The sequence below is a fragment of the Mya arenaria genome, chromosome 2 (genome assembly GCF_026914265.1).
Source record: "Mya arenaria isolate MELC-2E11 chromosome 2, ASM2691426v1".
NCBI lineage: Eukaryota > Metazoa > Mollusca > Bivalvia > Myida > Myidae > Mya > Mya arenaria.
In genome coordinates, this window is record NC_069123.1 from 3,021,428 (window position 1) to 3,035,542 (window position 14,115).

At 33.9% G+C, this 14,115-nt stretch overlaps 1 protein-coding gene across 1 annotated transcript; it reads right to left on the bottom strand.

Annotated features, from left to right (window-relative positions):
• Positions 1-329: 329 nt before the first annotated feature.
• On the bottom strand, positions 330-11,337 carry LOC128224030 (hemicentin-1-like). The gene is made up of 10 exons (XM_052933632.1): positions 11,212-11,337; positions 10,579-10,887; positions 10,072-10,392; positions 9,417-9,707; positions 4,859-5,197; positions 4,230-4,532; positions 3,679-3,804; positions 2,937-2,979; positions 2,353-2,409; positions 330-2,087 (listed from the first exon to the last, which is right to left on the bottom strand). The coding sequence occupies exons 1-10, from the start codon at positions 11,270-11,272 to the stop codon at positions 2,000-2,002; spliced, it is 1,938 nt and encodes a 645-aa protein (XP_052789592.1). The 5' UTR covers positions 11,273-11,337; the 3' UTR covers positions 330-1,999.
• Between the last annotated feature and the right edge of the window lie 2,778 nt (positions 11,338-14,115).

Consider the following 14,115-nt stretch of genomic DNA (forward strand, 5'->3'; position numbering starts at 1 on the left):
TTTATAAAATGAGAATACCATTACTGTAAATGCCCCCCTCCCCCGAAAAGCGAGAGAGAGAGAGAGAGAGAGAGAGAGAGAGAGAGAGAGAGAGAGAGAGAGAGAGAGAGAGAGAAAGAGAGAGAGAGTGAGAGAGAGAGAGAGAGGGGGAGGGAGGGAGGGAGAGAGAGAGAGAGAGAGAGAGAGAGAGAGAGAGAGAGAGAGATAGAAAAGTTATAGAGCGAAAATTGATCTTCCTTAAAAACAAAGAGTCGTACTCAATCACATTTGTATGTGAATATTTCTGTTCAATATTGAACTGTTGAATTGTTACTTATGAGTACGTTTGGCGTTTGGTTAATTGTTTGCATCAAAATTCGAATCTTTGTAATGGAAATTTTAAACAATAAGTGCTACCTGCTCATAGTACGCCGTTCATGCAGTAAGTAACGCTGCGAGTGTCAAACAACCATTTGTCATTATGTTAATCCATTTGTTTGCCACAAATTGAACGATTATTTTGAACGAAAATAAAGCTATGTTTTCTTTCAAAAAAGGTGTGCAGATTCGGTATTTTATTTTTGAATTTCAAACTTCAGAAGAGAAAGTAGAAAGTTGGAACAATTGCGAAAAAAAATCTTTAGATACATTACCTCACACATAAAACATAATATTTAAACATGTTGTACAGTTGAACATCTAATGCCGCGATTTGCCTAAAATGTAAAAAATAAATAAATCTCTACACAAGCCTAAAATGATACATATACAATCAAGTTCCAAGCTCATCATAATTAATAACTGCCTGAAAAAATAAAGCAATTATCTTACAGACAAAAGCAAGCACACATGGATTTAAAACAATGAATACCGCTCTCTAACAAACGAAAACATCCGTATTCAGAGAACAAATGTTGTCTCCGTGTCAACAAGCATATCTTTCACCATGTTCATATATATATAACACATATTAAAATATTATTTCACTGTTTGATATCATTTTTATCTCACTGATAAATCTCTATAACCCACCTGTAAGCATATAATAAGACAACAACTTTTTTGCTTACTTCTAAATTCTGTAAATCTATGATTATAAATTGCAGGTGTATGTGTAAGTATTTTGGAATGTGTACTGCATGTTTTTATACACTTGCATGTATACATGTTCTGTGTAGTAACATTGGTCTTTTAAATACTGATTGAACTAATGACAGACACTTATTGTTGCCAAAGATGGCCGGTCGGAATCCATATTTAAAAAGCATTATAATTTCTTATATTTTTTATGTTACCTGTATAAAAATGTATTTCATTGGCATTCATTTTAAATATATGTATATTAAACAACAATGTTAAAATTGAGTGCAACATATGACTACTAAAGATTCAGTTCACAACACGATCTCATTTTTAAACATGTTTAAATTCAATTCAGTATATATTTACACAATTGTCTATGTAATGGTTATAAAACACAGAACCTGTGTTATTGATTTTAACACGAGTATATAATTTAAATAGTAAATTATAATATAATAGGTTAGTTCATGAAGTAAATGTGTTGAACCATGTTGACAAAACTTGCTTACGGTATAAGTGAAGGTCGTTGTTATTTATCCGAACGCTAGCTCCACCTTCCTGCTACCGTTAATTTGTATATATAAACAAAGAAAAAACTCGCTAACATCGTATAAATTACATGAAATCATCGTTTGCTTTCTTAAAGGCATTTATTCAGGGAAATTGAAGGATATCATAATCTTCAGATTGAATTTCATCAATTCCTTTTTCAAATTCATTGACGTTACCCTTTGTTCTTTACCCACTCTTTTTCATAGTGAGGTAACTTGAACTTATATTTTCAAACATTGGTGCATTGGTGCTTACTTCAAGCATACCTACCAGGCAGAAAATAATCTAGAGCTATTATGAAAGGCTAGACTAAAATGCTTTATGATAAAATTTCTAGGATAAATTAACATCTTGTCAAATAGTACTTCTTATTTAGTTTATTATGTCACATAGTATGCTTTATCATCTCGTAGGATGTTGACGTTGCGATGGTGTGTACGTCGAGCTCAGCATATGGAGAAAAGTTCTCTGCTCTAAAGATAAAAAACAAATTTTATTCTAATTTTTGTTAACGTTTTGTAAAGATATTGCGCTCGAATAATCCCGTAACAAGTTTTTATGTTTCAAATCCCCTTTCTACTCAATTAAGACAATATTAGTAATTGATGCTATTCATATTCGTACTATCCTATTTCAGCCTGATATGACAAGTAAATTATGCTTCTGGTATATCTTCTTGTAGGAATGCTCGTATTTTCAAATACTTGCACTACAAGTGTGAAAAACATATGAAAATACCTTGTCGTCGCTGAATTTTCATACATTGTAGGGTCGCCAACATTACTCTCTTGATCTCTGAAAAGGCAAAAAAACATAATCACAAAGTGTGTTTTAAGGCACTTGAAATTACATAAATCTGGGAATGAGTTCCTACGAGAGCATAAACTACATTCAAAGTTTGAGGTTTCAGTATCGGTTTTATTCAAACTTACTATTGACAGCATTGAAACGTACAACGCTGTCAACGCCCCCCCCCCACCCAGGACCGGCTTAAATGGTATTTATTTCCAAGATATATTAATAATACAATGTAAACGAAAGACACCAATGGTCAAACATCGCAAACAGCCCATAGAGGCATCACTATTGCTTTATCAATAAATGAAGGTATTAACACCTTGGAACGGTCTGTGAATTCATTCCAATTACTGAAACACAAACTCACTAGGACACGAGTTTACATGAACACGAGTTTACTTGTGGTTGGAGGGTTGGTGTTAAACTAGTTTATAAGACATACTGAATTATCCCGAAAGACAAGAAATAATCCACTTGACTGTAAGTGTATAGTACATACTAAGTCTATATATATTTATATATACCTTTTAACTTGAGCTGTTGGCATTTTCAGAACTTGTTTCGGTGCTTCAATGAAAAATAAACAATGATATGTAAGTGCCAAATAATTAAAAATCATTCAAAAACTACTACAATAAAAGCGAAGTAACAGGTAAGAAGTGAATAATGTCAACAATAGCTCTTTTTGAAATCGGTTTTGTGCGTTGTAAAAATATCTATACATAACTAATGTGTAAATTTGTTCACATTATACAGTTCATTTTGGACTACATAAAGACAATAATCTCTGCATACCTCTGCAGGGTAAATATTAACAAAGCACGCAACATCATCTTCAAGCGCTACATTAAACACCACACATATTTCCAACAATATTTTGAGCAGCTAGGATAGTGCCTATACGACCTACTTTTACCTAGGCGAAATTAAACCATAAGGCACGCAACACCACCCTCTAGTGCCACAAAAACCACCACCGATACATCCACCAAGAAGTCGAGCAGCTGGAATAAGGCCTATATGGCCTACTTTTACCAAGGCGACATTTAAAAACAAGGCAAGCAGTACCACCTTCGAACACCACATATAGGACCACCGATATATCCACCAAGAAACGGAGCACAGAACAAAGCATATAAAAAATTACCTCTATGACGACAAAATATAACCACAAAGCACACAAGATCACCCTCTAGTGCCACATCAAGCACCGCTGCTAAAGTCACCAAGAAACCGAGCAGCATGAATAAAGCATATTCGACTTACCTCTACCACGCCGACATTTTACCACAAGGCACGACGCAACACATCCGAGAGCCACGCCAAGCAGCAACGCTCCAAACATTCCACCAAACAGTGCAACAGATACAGATGACGAAACTGTGCCTTTCTCTGATTAATTTAAAAATTTTGAATTTAATGTTTGAATTGATTTTTATTATAACGAAATACTAACATGTCAAGTTTTAATATTTCGAGCACAAAAAAGTAACTCAATTTAAAATGATAGGTAAAAAAACAACAACAGTTCTTTTTGTCACCTTAAGTTATAAACAAGCGGAAAAGGGAAACTATGTATGTTAATAAATCTATTCGAAACGGTTTTAAAACATTTTATGCTTTAAGTTGTTTACAAAATTTATTAACACCACATGCACGTTTTAATTGATTGGTATGCAAGTATATAAAGCAAGGTTATACAGAATATTTTTAATACTAATCATTTTTTTTTTTTTTAGAAAAATAAATAAATTTACAGTCAAATTTCTTTCGTCCATTCAAGAACAGTAAATTTTGGCCTGAAGGATACGGCTTACCATTCTGTTTAAGTGTTTGAAACTTCATCTCATCAGAAATCATGCTACGTCCTAACACATTGTACACCATGAAGCGCAGCACATACAATGTGGATGCATTTAGATTGTTCAAAGCAGCTCTCATATCAGTGTCATTTATGATAAACTCTGAGACTTCATGTGTCTTCCATTCGTTGGTATTTTCTCGAAGTTCTATGGCAACAGAAAACTCTAAACCTCCTGTGTAAAGCTGATTCCATTTCAAGGTAGCTGCATCAGTTTTAACGTCTTTTATCTGGGCGCTGTAAGGTGTGTCTGGAATGCCTTTGTAGAAAAAGAAACGAGGAACCAAATCAGAAAATGGTACAAAACGAAAATTAGTTATTACAATTTACAAACATGGATGAATATTTCCGCTTTCTGATTGTTCATTCGATTTGGGCGAACACCATTCGTTGAAAATATTTTGATGATGAATCCTTCCAGTTAATATCTGTATTTAAAACAGAAGTTGTATATATCTTTATGTGAACAACACAAATGGAAAAGGAGAAAAGAAAATAAGGTTGTGACAATGTGATAAGAATAGTTGAATTGGAAGTTTAACTTCAATACGTATATTAAAAAAAACTGTTTATGTTTTTTCTTACCGATTATAGCCAGTAGCAAAGAATTGGTTGATGTTATTTCATTAATCACATTTTGTGCCACGCAATATATTCTCATTCCACTTTCAGAAGACTTGGCTGTGTATGGAAAATAACTGACTGTTGTACCATTTAGAAACTGATGTTCGACGCTCACATCAATATCATTTGTGATAAGTTTGTCATCGGTCTTGTTATCATTGGTTGCATTGTCTAAAAACCATTCAAACGTTGCTTTTGGAATACCATCTAAACATTCGCACTTGAAAATAAGTTCTTCATTGTCTTGTAAGAAAACAACGTCTTTTGTTGGTGAAGAAATAAATACGTCATCGATCGGAGCTAAAACGCAGAATACATATTATTATTATTCGGCCTGTGCCATTTTTATAAATGTATAGAGACATGAGTGAAGTTTATCTCGGATACAAATACAAGGATATAATCTGTTCTATGCTGTTGCATTTATTATATTCTGAAGCATGACCCAAATTTCACGAAAATACTTAAGTCAAGCATCAACTGTTTACAACATATGGGCAAACAATGAATAAAAGTCTTCTAGGGTTTCAATACTATTAAAAGCACATTTTCGAATAGAATATGTTTATGAACTTGTCAATATTTTGATGAAAAAAAATTCTAGAGCAAAACGTGAACTTGCGTGATTTATTAAAAACGAAGTGGTGTGCGGAATCACATAATTTATTAATTAACATACTCTATGAGATGGTGCAATTTAAAAGGAGTAAAACTTAGACAATTTGGAATCATATGTTCATGTTAAGTGGTCAAATGAGTTAAGATTTAGAATGAATCAAAGTGCTGAAAGCACTTATGGACAAGGGATTCATATAGGGGCAAGTTGACAAAAGTGTGTTAAGCATTGAAAACATAACAAATGGCTTTCAACACAGGGGATCAATGTTGAATTGGCTAGTTTGAACAGAAGAACCGTAAAAGACATCAGCACCTACGTGCATGAAAAATTGGTAAACTTCTCGTATTTTTTTTAGTGGGAGGGGGGGGGGTGTCTTTATAGTTCTTTTGAATTTTATATTGCCGTAAAAACAGATTTCATCTATTTGTACACGTCTAATATTCCAAAAGAACATGTAGTATGTTTGTCCAAAAATGAGCGTTTTAAATAATGTATGTTATTGCTAGTGAATAAGATTAACATACCTCCTTACATTCAAATATCAAAGCACTGAGATTGCTGAATAGGCAATGCCTTGATTATACTGACGGTCGGTCGATGTTTGTTGAATATATGGGAAAGAAAGTATGAATGAAGGTAGTGGTGTGGAGTTCTTCGTTGCAAAGAAAATCATTGGTTACTAAGAAATTTAGGGGTTGCTTAGGAAGTGTTTGGTTACTTTAAATGAAGGAAATTACTAAGGTTGTCATTTTTTACTAATAAAGTCATAGGTTGCTCAGAAAGGCATGGTTGCTCAGGTAGTCATTTGTTGTTGTAGATATAAATTGCCGCTTCGAAAATTAGTGGTTGCTATCAAAGGCATTGGTTGCTTAGGACGTCATTGAATGCTAAAGATCTTCTAAGTGACTTAATAAGTCAATGGTTGTCAAAGAAGTCATTGGTTGCTAAGAGGTAAGTAGTAACTAAGGAAGACGTTGGGTGCTTATGAGATCATTGCTTGCTAAGAAAGAAATGGTTGAGTAGAAAAGCACTAATAAGGAATTTATTGGTCCTACGGAATATATATATATTAATGAGGTTGCTATTTGCTAATGAAGTATGTTGTTACTAAAGAAGGCATCGGTTGCTAACGAAATAATAAGATGCTTAGTAAGAGAATGGTTGATAACAAAGTAATTGGTTGCTAAGGAAGTCACTCTTTTTTAAGGAAATCATTGGTGTAATAGATGTAGGTAGTTACTTCTACAAGAGGTGACAAACCAAATATCAAGGGTTTTGGGTTTGACCTTTCTGAGAAGATTTTCAATATACAGGTATAATACTTTAGAAAACCAGGGGCAAGTTTGACACAAGAGACATAATTTAAACAATGTTGGTAAGGAACCACTACATGATGCTACATACTAAATATCAAGACGCTTTGCGGTTTCAATGAAAATTTTCAAAGATGTTTCTAATATAAATATTAAAAAGCAAGGACTCCAAGGGATAGTATTTGAACAATCTTGGTTAACAGCCACTACGTGAGGCTACATGCACATGACAATTTTCAAAATTGTTGGCCTTGATGTTCCATATAATAATATTTTCATTGCTTTAACTACTTCAGTATGTAGACAACTCGGTACCCGGGAGCGGGGAAAGAATTAACCCCAGGTGCATAGGTTGAACAATCTTGGCCAATGAATAAACTTCTACATCCAATATCAAAGGTCTGGTATTTGCGGTTTAAAAGAGGAAGATTTTCAAAAATATTTTCATATAAAATACAGAACAGCTGCCACTTAGGGTCAGGGACACGTTTAAACCCAGAGCCATACTTTGAACAATTTTACTAAAAGACCACTACATAAGGTTGCATACAAAATACGAGCAGTGTAGTAGGAAAAAATATAAATAATTATTTTCTCCGAACTATTTCGTATTCAGCGGATTGATCAATAAATATGCAGACTTGGTCTTCCTTGTATGTTCTTATATAACCGCACCCGATAGCTTACTACCTCGGTTTCGAGAGGTTTCGGAAGGCCCATGTTCATGATACCACAACGCGTCATATCAAAAGAAGACGTTAACAATTTGAACCAGTAGCTTACTTGCCTGGCACTCGAAATTAAATGATACCGTTATATTTGGAATGCTCAGTATTTGTTTAAAACCCAAGAAAAGTGTATCACCTGCGTCGGTACTTTACATTGGGCATTTGTTTACACCCGGCTCGGGTCATTCAAAAAAGAGCAGAATTTCGCAACAGTACTTCATTGTTTCAAACAAGAACTGTGTTGAAAATGGTCTGCTATGCTAAAACTGAATGTATTCTTTGCAAAGTTAGTATTTCTGTTCAAACTTGCATTGATCCCATTGTTTTACTACATTATACACTAACTTTGTTAATATCCACAAAATTTGAGGAGTTGAAAAAATACCAAAAGTGTAACTACATTGTATAAAATTGGCTAGTGTGCGCCCCAAACCTTAGATATGAATACGCAAGTCAATAATAAGTCAAAAGGCTGTGCAGTTTAACAGCGCCAGCTTTGGCGTTCCCGCACTGACTTGTTATAAATAATGTGATTGGTTGATTTTGAGGCAATGTGTATTTCTCGGAGAGTACCGGTAACGGCTTCTTAGTAAACGCATAGCAAGTGCCGAAAGATAAGATAGTTTGGGACATTTGGAAATGTCATTTAAAACATGCCAATGCTTATGGCAAACGTTAAGATAATAAATTAGGATTTCAAAATGCGTGTGCGATATAAAGTTGTAAATTGGTAATGTATTGCCAAGCGAGGTAAATGAAAGTGAGGCTTGTCACAGGTGTATCTGTGTGATAAGCATTCCGACACCTTTAAGCTGTGTTAAATAATTGATCAACATGATTACTTCATTTTTTTATTACATTTAAACATGAAACTGTTTTTTTTCAGATGGAACCAAAGCCCAACAATTTTAATAATATTTAATCCAAATTTAACAATAATGATCTTCCGACCGACGGTTAATCGCAAGGGATATGTTAAATGTATGAAAAAAATATTTACTTACCCTAAATTGTTAAGTAAAACATTTAACAAGGCACCAAATCGCTACACTGCGGCCATTTTCATGATCTAGGTACTATGCACATCTTCTTACAATTGGCTTCATTGAGAAAGAAATTTTATGAATAGTATTTTAAATATATTTCTAATTTTATTCCGTTAACAATCACTTTGACCTGTTGTTGGCCCTGTTTTTGAAAAGGACGCCTCGAACTTATATTGCCTGTACTTTTTCGTGTCATTTGTTCCATGTTACTCACAGTAAGTCGAGATTAAATCCGTATGATGATGGAAATCATTCCATTGGCGGATTCTAAATTACTATAATTCCCGTTGAAGCAAAACCAGGAAGTAGGATTTTAACATTGTCATTGCAAACCTCGATTTTGAGGACTTGATTGATTGTTGTTTTATTGCATGGTTTAATCGATTACTTTTATTTGTACAAATAATTAATAAAAAGGTCATGCATTCTTATAGGCTTGTTGTAATTTTGAAGTTGTTATTTTTGTTAAATCTACCAACAACAAGGCTGCTGTCGGTTGCAGATGAAGCTTTTAAGACCAGTCAACGGTGTAGTAGTATAATAGTGACCTGTATTCGTTAGCAACACTACCTGAACATTTTGGAGACTTCAATACTGGTCATTTACTGATTCGATATGTATACGTTTCTAATGCCTCATCTAAGAACATACACAAGTCTTGCCTGGCTAGGAGACATATTTTCATTTCATGTTTACATTGTTTTCAGTCCTGGAACTACTTTGATTATTACAAGTAACCTAGTGCAAGACTGACATGAGTATTTTCATGATATTAATACTTCGGGTGATAGTGTTCAAACGTAGAATTCTTACCGTAAACATTAACAGCAAAGGTAAAGCTTGTAGAGCCAGTAACTTCTTGTCCATCGGTTGGTTTCAAAGTATTTCGGGCAGAGCATGTAAAGTTCCCAGTGGCATCGATTGCAATCTTTCTAAAACTAAGGGTAGGACCGGAGTAAGTTCCTCCAGGGTATGTCCACATGAGGAATGGTGGTGGATTACCATGCGCTGAACATGAAATGGTTAGATCCTGACCATTCCGTATAGAGATATTTTCGTTAACCACTGAACTGTTGAATTGACATTTGGGAATACTTGGTCCATCTGGAATGTATGGCAATTGAAAAAGAAAGAGAAAAATAAAGCAATAATAAATAGGAAAACATTACACTTGATGTTGTTTTTTTGGTTAAATTTGACAATAGAGACAACACGGACAAGCCCGGTAACCAATGTCCTGTGTTAAAGACACAAGGGTCAGGACCAAGGCTTAAGAAAACACAATCACATTGGACCATCTGGAATGTATGAAGATTGAAAGAGGACAACATGAAACAGAGAAAAACAGAAGAAAATAACCGTCGGGTTTGCTTAATTGGAAAACGTTGCAAGTCGGAGGGAACCCAATACTTTAGCTTTGCATCATGATTAACATACCCCTTCCTCGAAACACGTATGTTATACTTACACAAAACATCCAAAATTGGCTTTGAAGAATATATGTCAGAACCTCCGTTGTTAGCAAGACAAAATAATCTCATTCCGTGGTCATCTTTTGTTGGTTGAAGTTGAAGAACGCTTCTTGTAACTTCGTTTAGTTGACTTGATGTTGATAGCTGTGTAAGTTCAATGTCGTCAGCAATGTCATCGATAGTTTTGTTGTCTTTGAACCATCTCACTGTAGCGTATGGGCTACCAATGGATGTCTCGCATTCAAACTGATAAATGGTGTTATCAATGACCGACATTGGATCGTTCTTCGGGTTAAGATTCACATACGTTATAAAAGCTGAAGAAATTTGGTATAATCATAAATATGTGATTAAACAATTTAATATAGTTCATGATTACAATCATTGCATTGAGAAAGACGTTTGATTGTTAAACAATATTACCTCTTATATATATTGTATAGTTATATATCATTCAAATTGTTCTTACTATACTGGTTATTTTCTGGAAGAAAAATGCAAACCTGCAAACGTAAGATTAACCATTTTAGAATCTCTAGTTTCGTACGATCTACAGTTGTAGGTTCCAGCCAATGTTTTTGAGAAGTTTTTTATTGTCAGATAGTATTCGTTGAAATCATCGTTAGAAGTGTTCTGTGATGTTATATATTTTGTAGTACTTATAACTTGGCAATCAAAAATATCACATGATCCAATTTGGATATTGTCCTTGAGGAAATTTACACCAAATGCGTGTTTATGAGATAAACACTTAAGAAGGACTGCGCTGCCGCCTTCTACAAGTGTTGTGTTGGCTTCAAATGATACAATACCTAAAAAGGTAAAGCACCAACAATGGATTATACAGTACGATTCATAAAATATTGGCTGCAGTTAGTTTATCTCTCCCGATTAATACATAAAATAACGACAAAATACGGAGCACCATTTTTATTTTAGCAACAAATCAATATTCAAATACAGTAACATTAGTTATGTAGTCATCTTTATATAAAACTGCACTTCATTATTTCGATTATAATTGTAATTTATTTTCCGTATGTTAATTGTTTTCCGGTTCATCGTTCACATACAAAATGGAGTTTAAACATTATAGTTTTGCCTTTGTAATGAAAATTACAAACAGAAAGTCCTACCTGATGAGATAACTGCGTTTATGCAGTAAAATACGCTCCAAGCATATATTAATAATTCCATGTTAAAACCAATTTTCACTAAAATGAATCTATATGTTTGCAGATTAGATGTTATATCTAGTAAACTTAAACAGAAAGGTAAACTTTAAATCGAATAAACGTCCTTATTTACAAAAACTAAATAGGATCTTCAAGGATGTTGGGTAAAGATGTTTTCTTTCCAAAGAGGTTTTAAGATTATATGCTTTATTAACATCCCAGGAGAAGGTAGAAAGATTGACAAATGCCAAAAGTATATTATACATACATAACCTCGATTTGCCTAATGTGTAAAATACACAAAATCTCTACATAGTCACAAAAAGATACATATACAAATATTATTTGTATCTACTTTCATTTTAAGAGGCATTTAAAATTAAATGGTTCAGAATGTTCGTATTTTCGAATACTTGTACTATAACTGTGTATACTAGGCGTAAAGAAGGGAAGAAAAAAAGATGAAAAACCTTGTCGTCGCTGAATTTCCATACATTGTAGGGTCGCCAACATTACTATTTTGATCTCAAAAATACAATATTTGAAATACGAAATACGTTTAAAGGTACTTCAAATTACGGTATTCAAGATAAATTATGTTCAATAAATTCGGGAGAGGAGATCCTATGAAAGATGAACTAAATTCAAAGTTTGAAATAGCAGTTAAGTTTTTATTATAACTGTACAGTGACAGCAATGGAATGTACAACACTGTCAACGCCCCGTTTGTCAAAGTCACTAAAATACAATGAAAACTACAAGCACAAAATAACAATGAAAACTACCAGGACAAGCCCGGGGATGGTATTCAATATACAACTTAAGTCAATATTATGGTCATAAATTATTGACTTCATTCACTCTATTGGTCAGTTATTAATAACAAGTAATCCGATTAGCTACATCGTTCTCAGATCCGATAAAGACAAATTGTAAATACCAGCGCAGTAGTCGAAAAAAATAAAATAACATATAACCCTGTTTCGGGTCAGAAGGCAAGGGATAAAACGTCAATGAACTAGAGACACAAACATATTTACGCTATATACACAATTTTAAACACCATAAACAGACGACACACTCACATACGTGTATTTACTGATAAATGATGGGATTACCGCCTTGGCACGGTCGGTGAAACAAGCATTCACTGGAACATGAATTAAATGCGGTGTTGGGGAAAACTTGTTAACATGACATATTCAATTATCCCCAAGGACTAAAAATAAACCACCTGACTGTAAAAAAGTGAATGGTCCATACCAAGTACATAAATCAATACCTGTCATTGTTTTAAGAGCCAGTTTCGAACCATAGATGAAATACAAAGAATGCTATGATAGTTCAAAATCACTTTATTATTTATAAATGAGAATTATTATATAACAAAAACCAAGTTAGAGTTCAATAGTAAATACTATGACCAAAGCACAACGCAAAGCACCACCACCTATATATCCACCAAGAAACCGAGTAGTTAAAATACGGCGTATACGAACTACTTCTACCGAGGGAGGCATACAAGGCACACAATATCACACCTTAGCGCCACACCAAGCACCAACAGCATCCATCAAAAAGCCAAGCAGGTAGAAAAATGCATGTGTACGACTAACTTCTAACAATGCAAAATTTTACCACCAGGCACGCAGCAACACCCTTGAGCGACAAAAAAGCACTACCGCCATATTCACCAAGAATCCGAGTAGTTAGAATAAGGCATATACGCCTTACGCCGAGCGCTACACCAAGCACAATTCAAATGCTACAAAAAATCACCAAGATTAGTGATAATATAATGTTGCAATAACTTGTTTCACAATCGTTGTAAAATAAACTAAGATACTATGTATGAAAACATATCTCTCGATAATGGTTAGAAAACATTTGGTAATTTTACATTGTTAACCTACTATATTAACAAAGAATGTAAGTTTTAACAAATGGATATGCACGTTTAAAAAGAAGGGTTTGCAAGTTTATACAAAAGGATGTAATTACTTATCATGTTCTAATGTTTATACAAAAAGTCATACCAAATCAGATTTTTAGCAGCAAAATACACATTTTTTAGAATACTGACCAAAATTATAATTCAACATACTCTATGAGATGGAGAACTTTTAAATAGATTAACGGTAGAATCGTTGTTAATGTTAACATATACATTACTTTTTTATGTTGATGCCTGGTCTAGTATGTGTTTCAGGTGATAGTGTACATTGGTAGTATTGTTTCCGTTAACAAGCAAATTTAAAGCTTGTAGCATTCTTGACATCTTGACCATAGGTTGGTTGCATAGTAATTTGGTAAGGGCATGTAAAATTCCTACTCGCATCGATTGTATTCTTGCTTAAACTGATAGTGAGATCGGAGTAAGTTCCTCCAGGCAACCTCTTCATCAGAAAAGGTGGTGTATTACTATTAGCTAAACACGAAATGCTGAGTTCGTGACCTTCCCGTGTCTAGATAGTTTTTATTCAATATTGAACTTCTGAATTGATACTTGAACCATCAGGAATGTACATTGATTGAAAGAGGAAGATATAAAAGTATAAAAAGAAGAAAATAACACTTAGTGCTGCTTCATTTGCAAAATTTACAAAGCATTAGAAACCACAGGGACAAGCCGAGTAAACTAACATTTAACCAATATCCTGTTTTAGGCACAAAGGTCAAGGCTAAGCCTTTGGAGACACAAACGCATTGTGCATAGCTTGTTTTAATTAAGTGTAATGATCAACTGTCTTAATCCAGAGAGATAGGTCACTCTTTCACAAAATACACAATTATGTTATATTTGTTAACAAAATATCCAAAATTGGTTTGAAGACTATGTCGGGACCTCCGTTTAAAGCAAGAAAA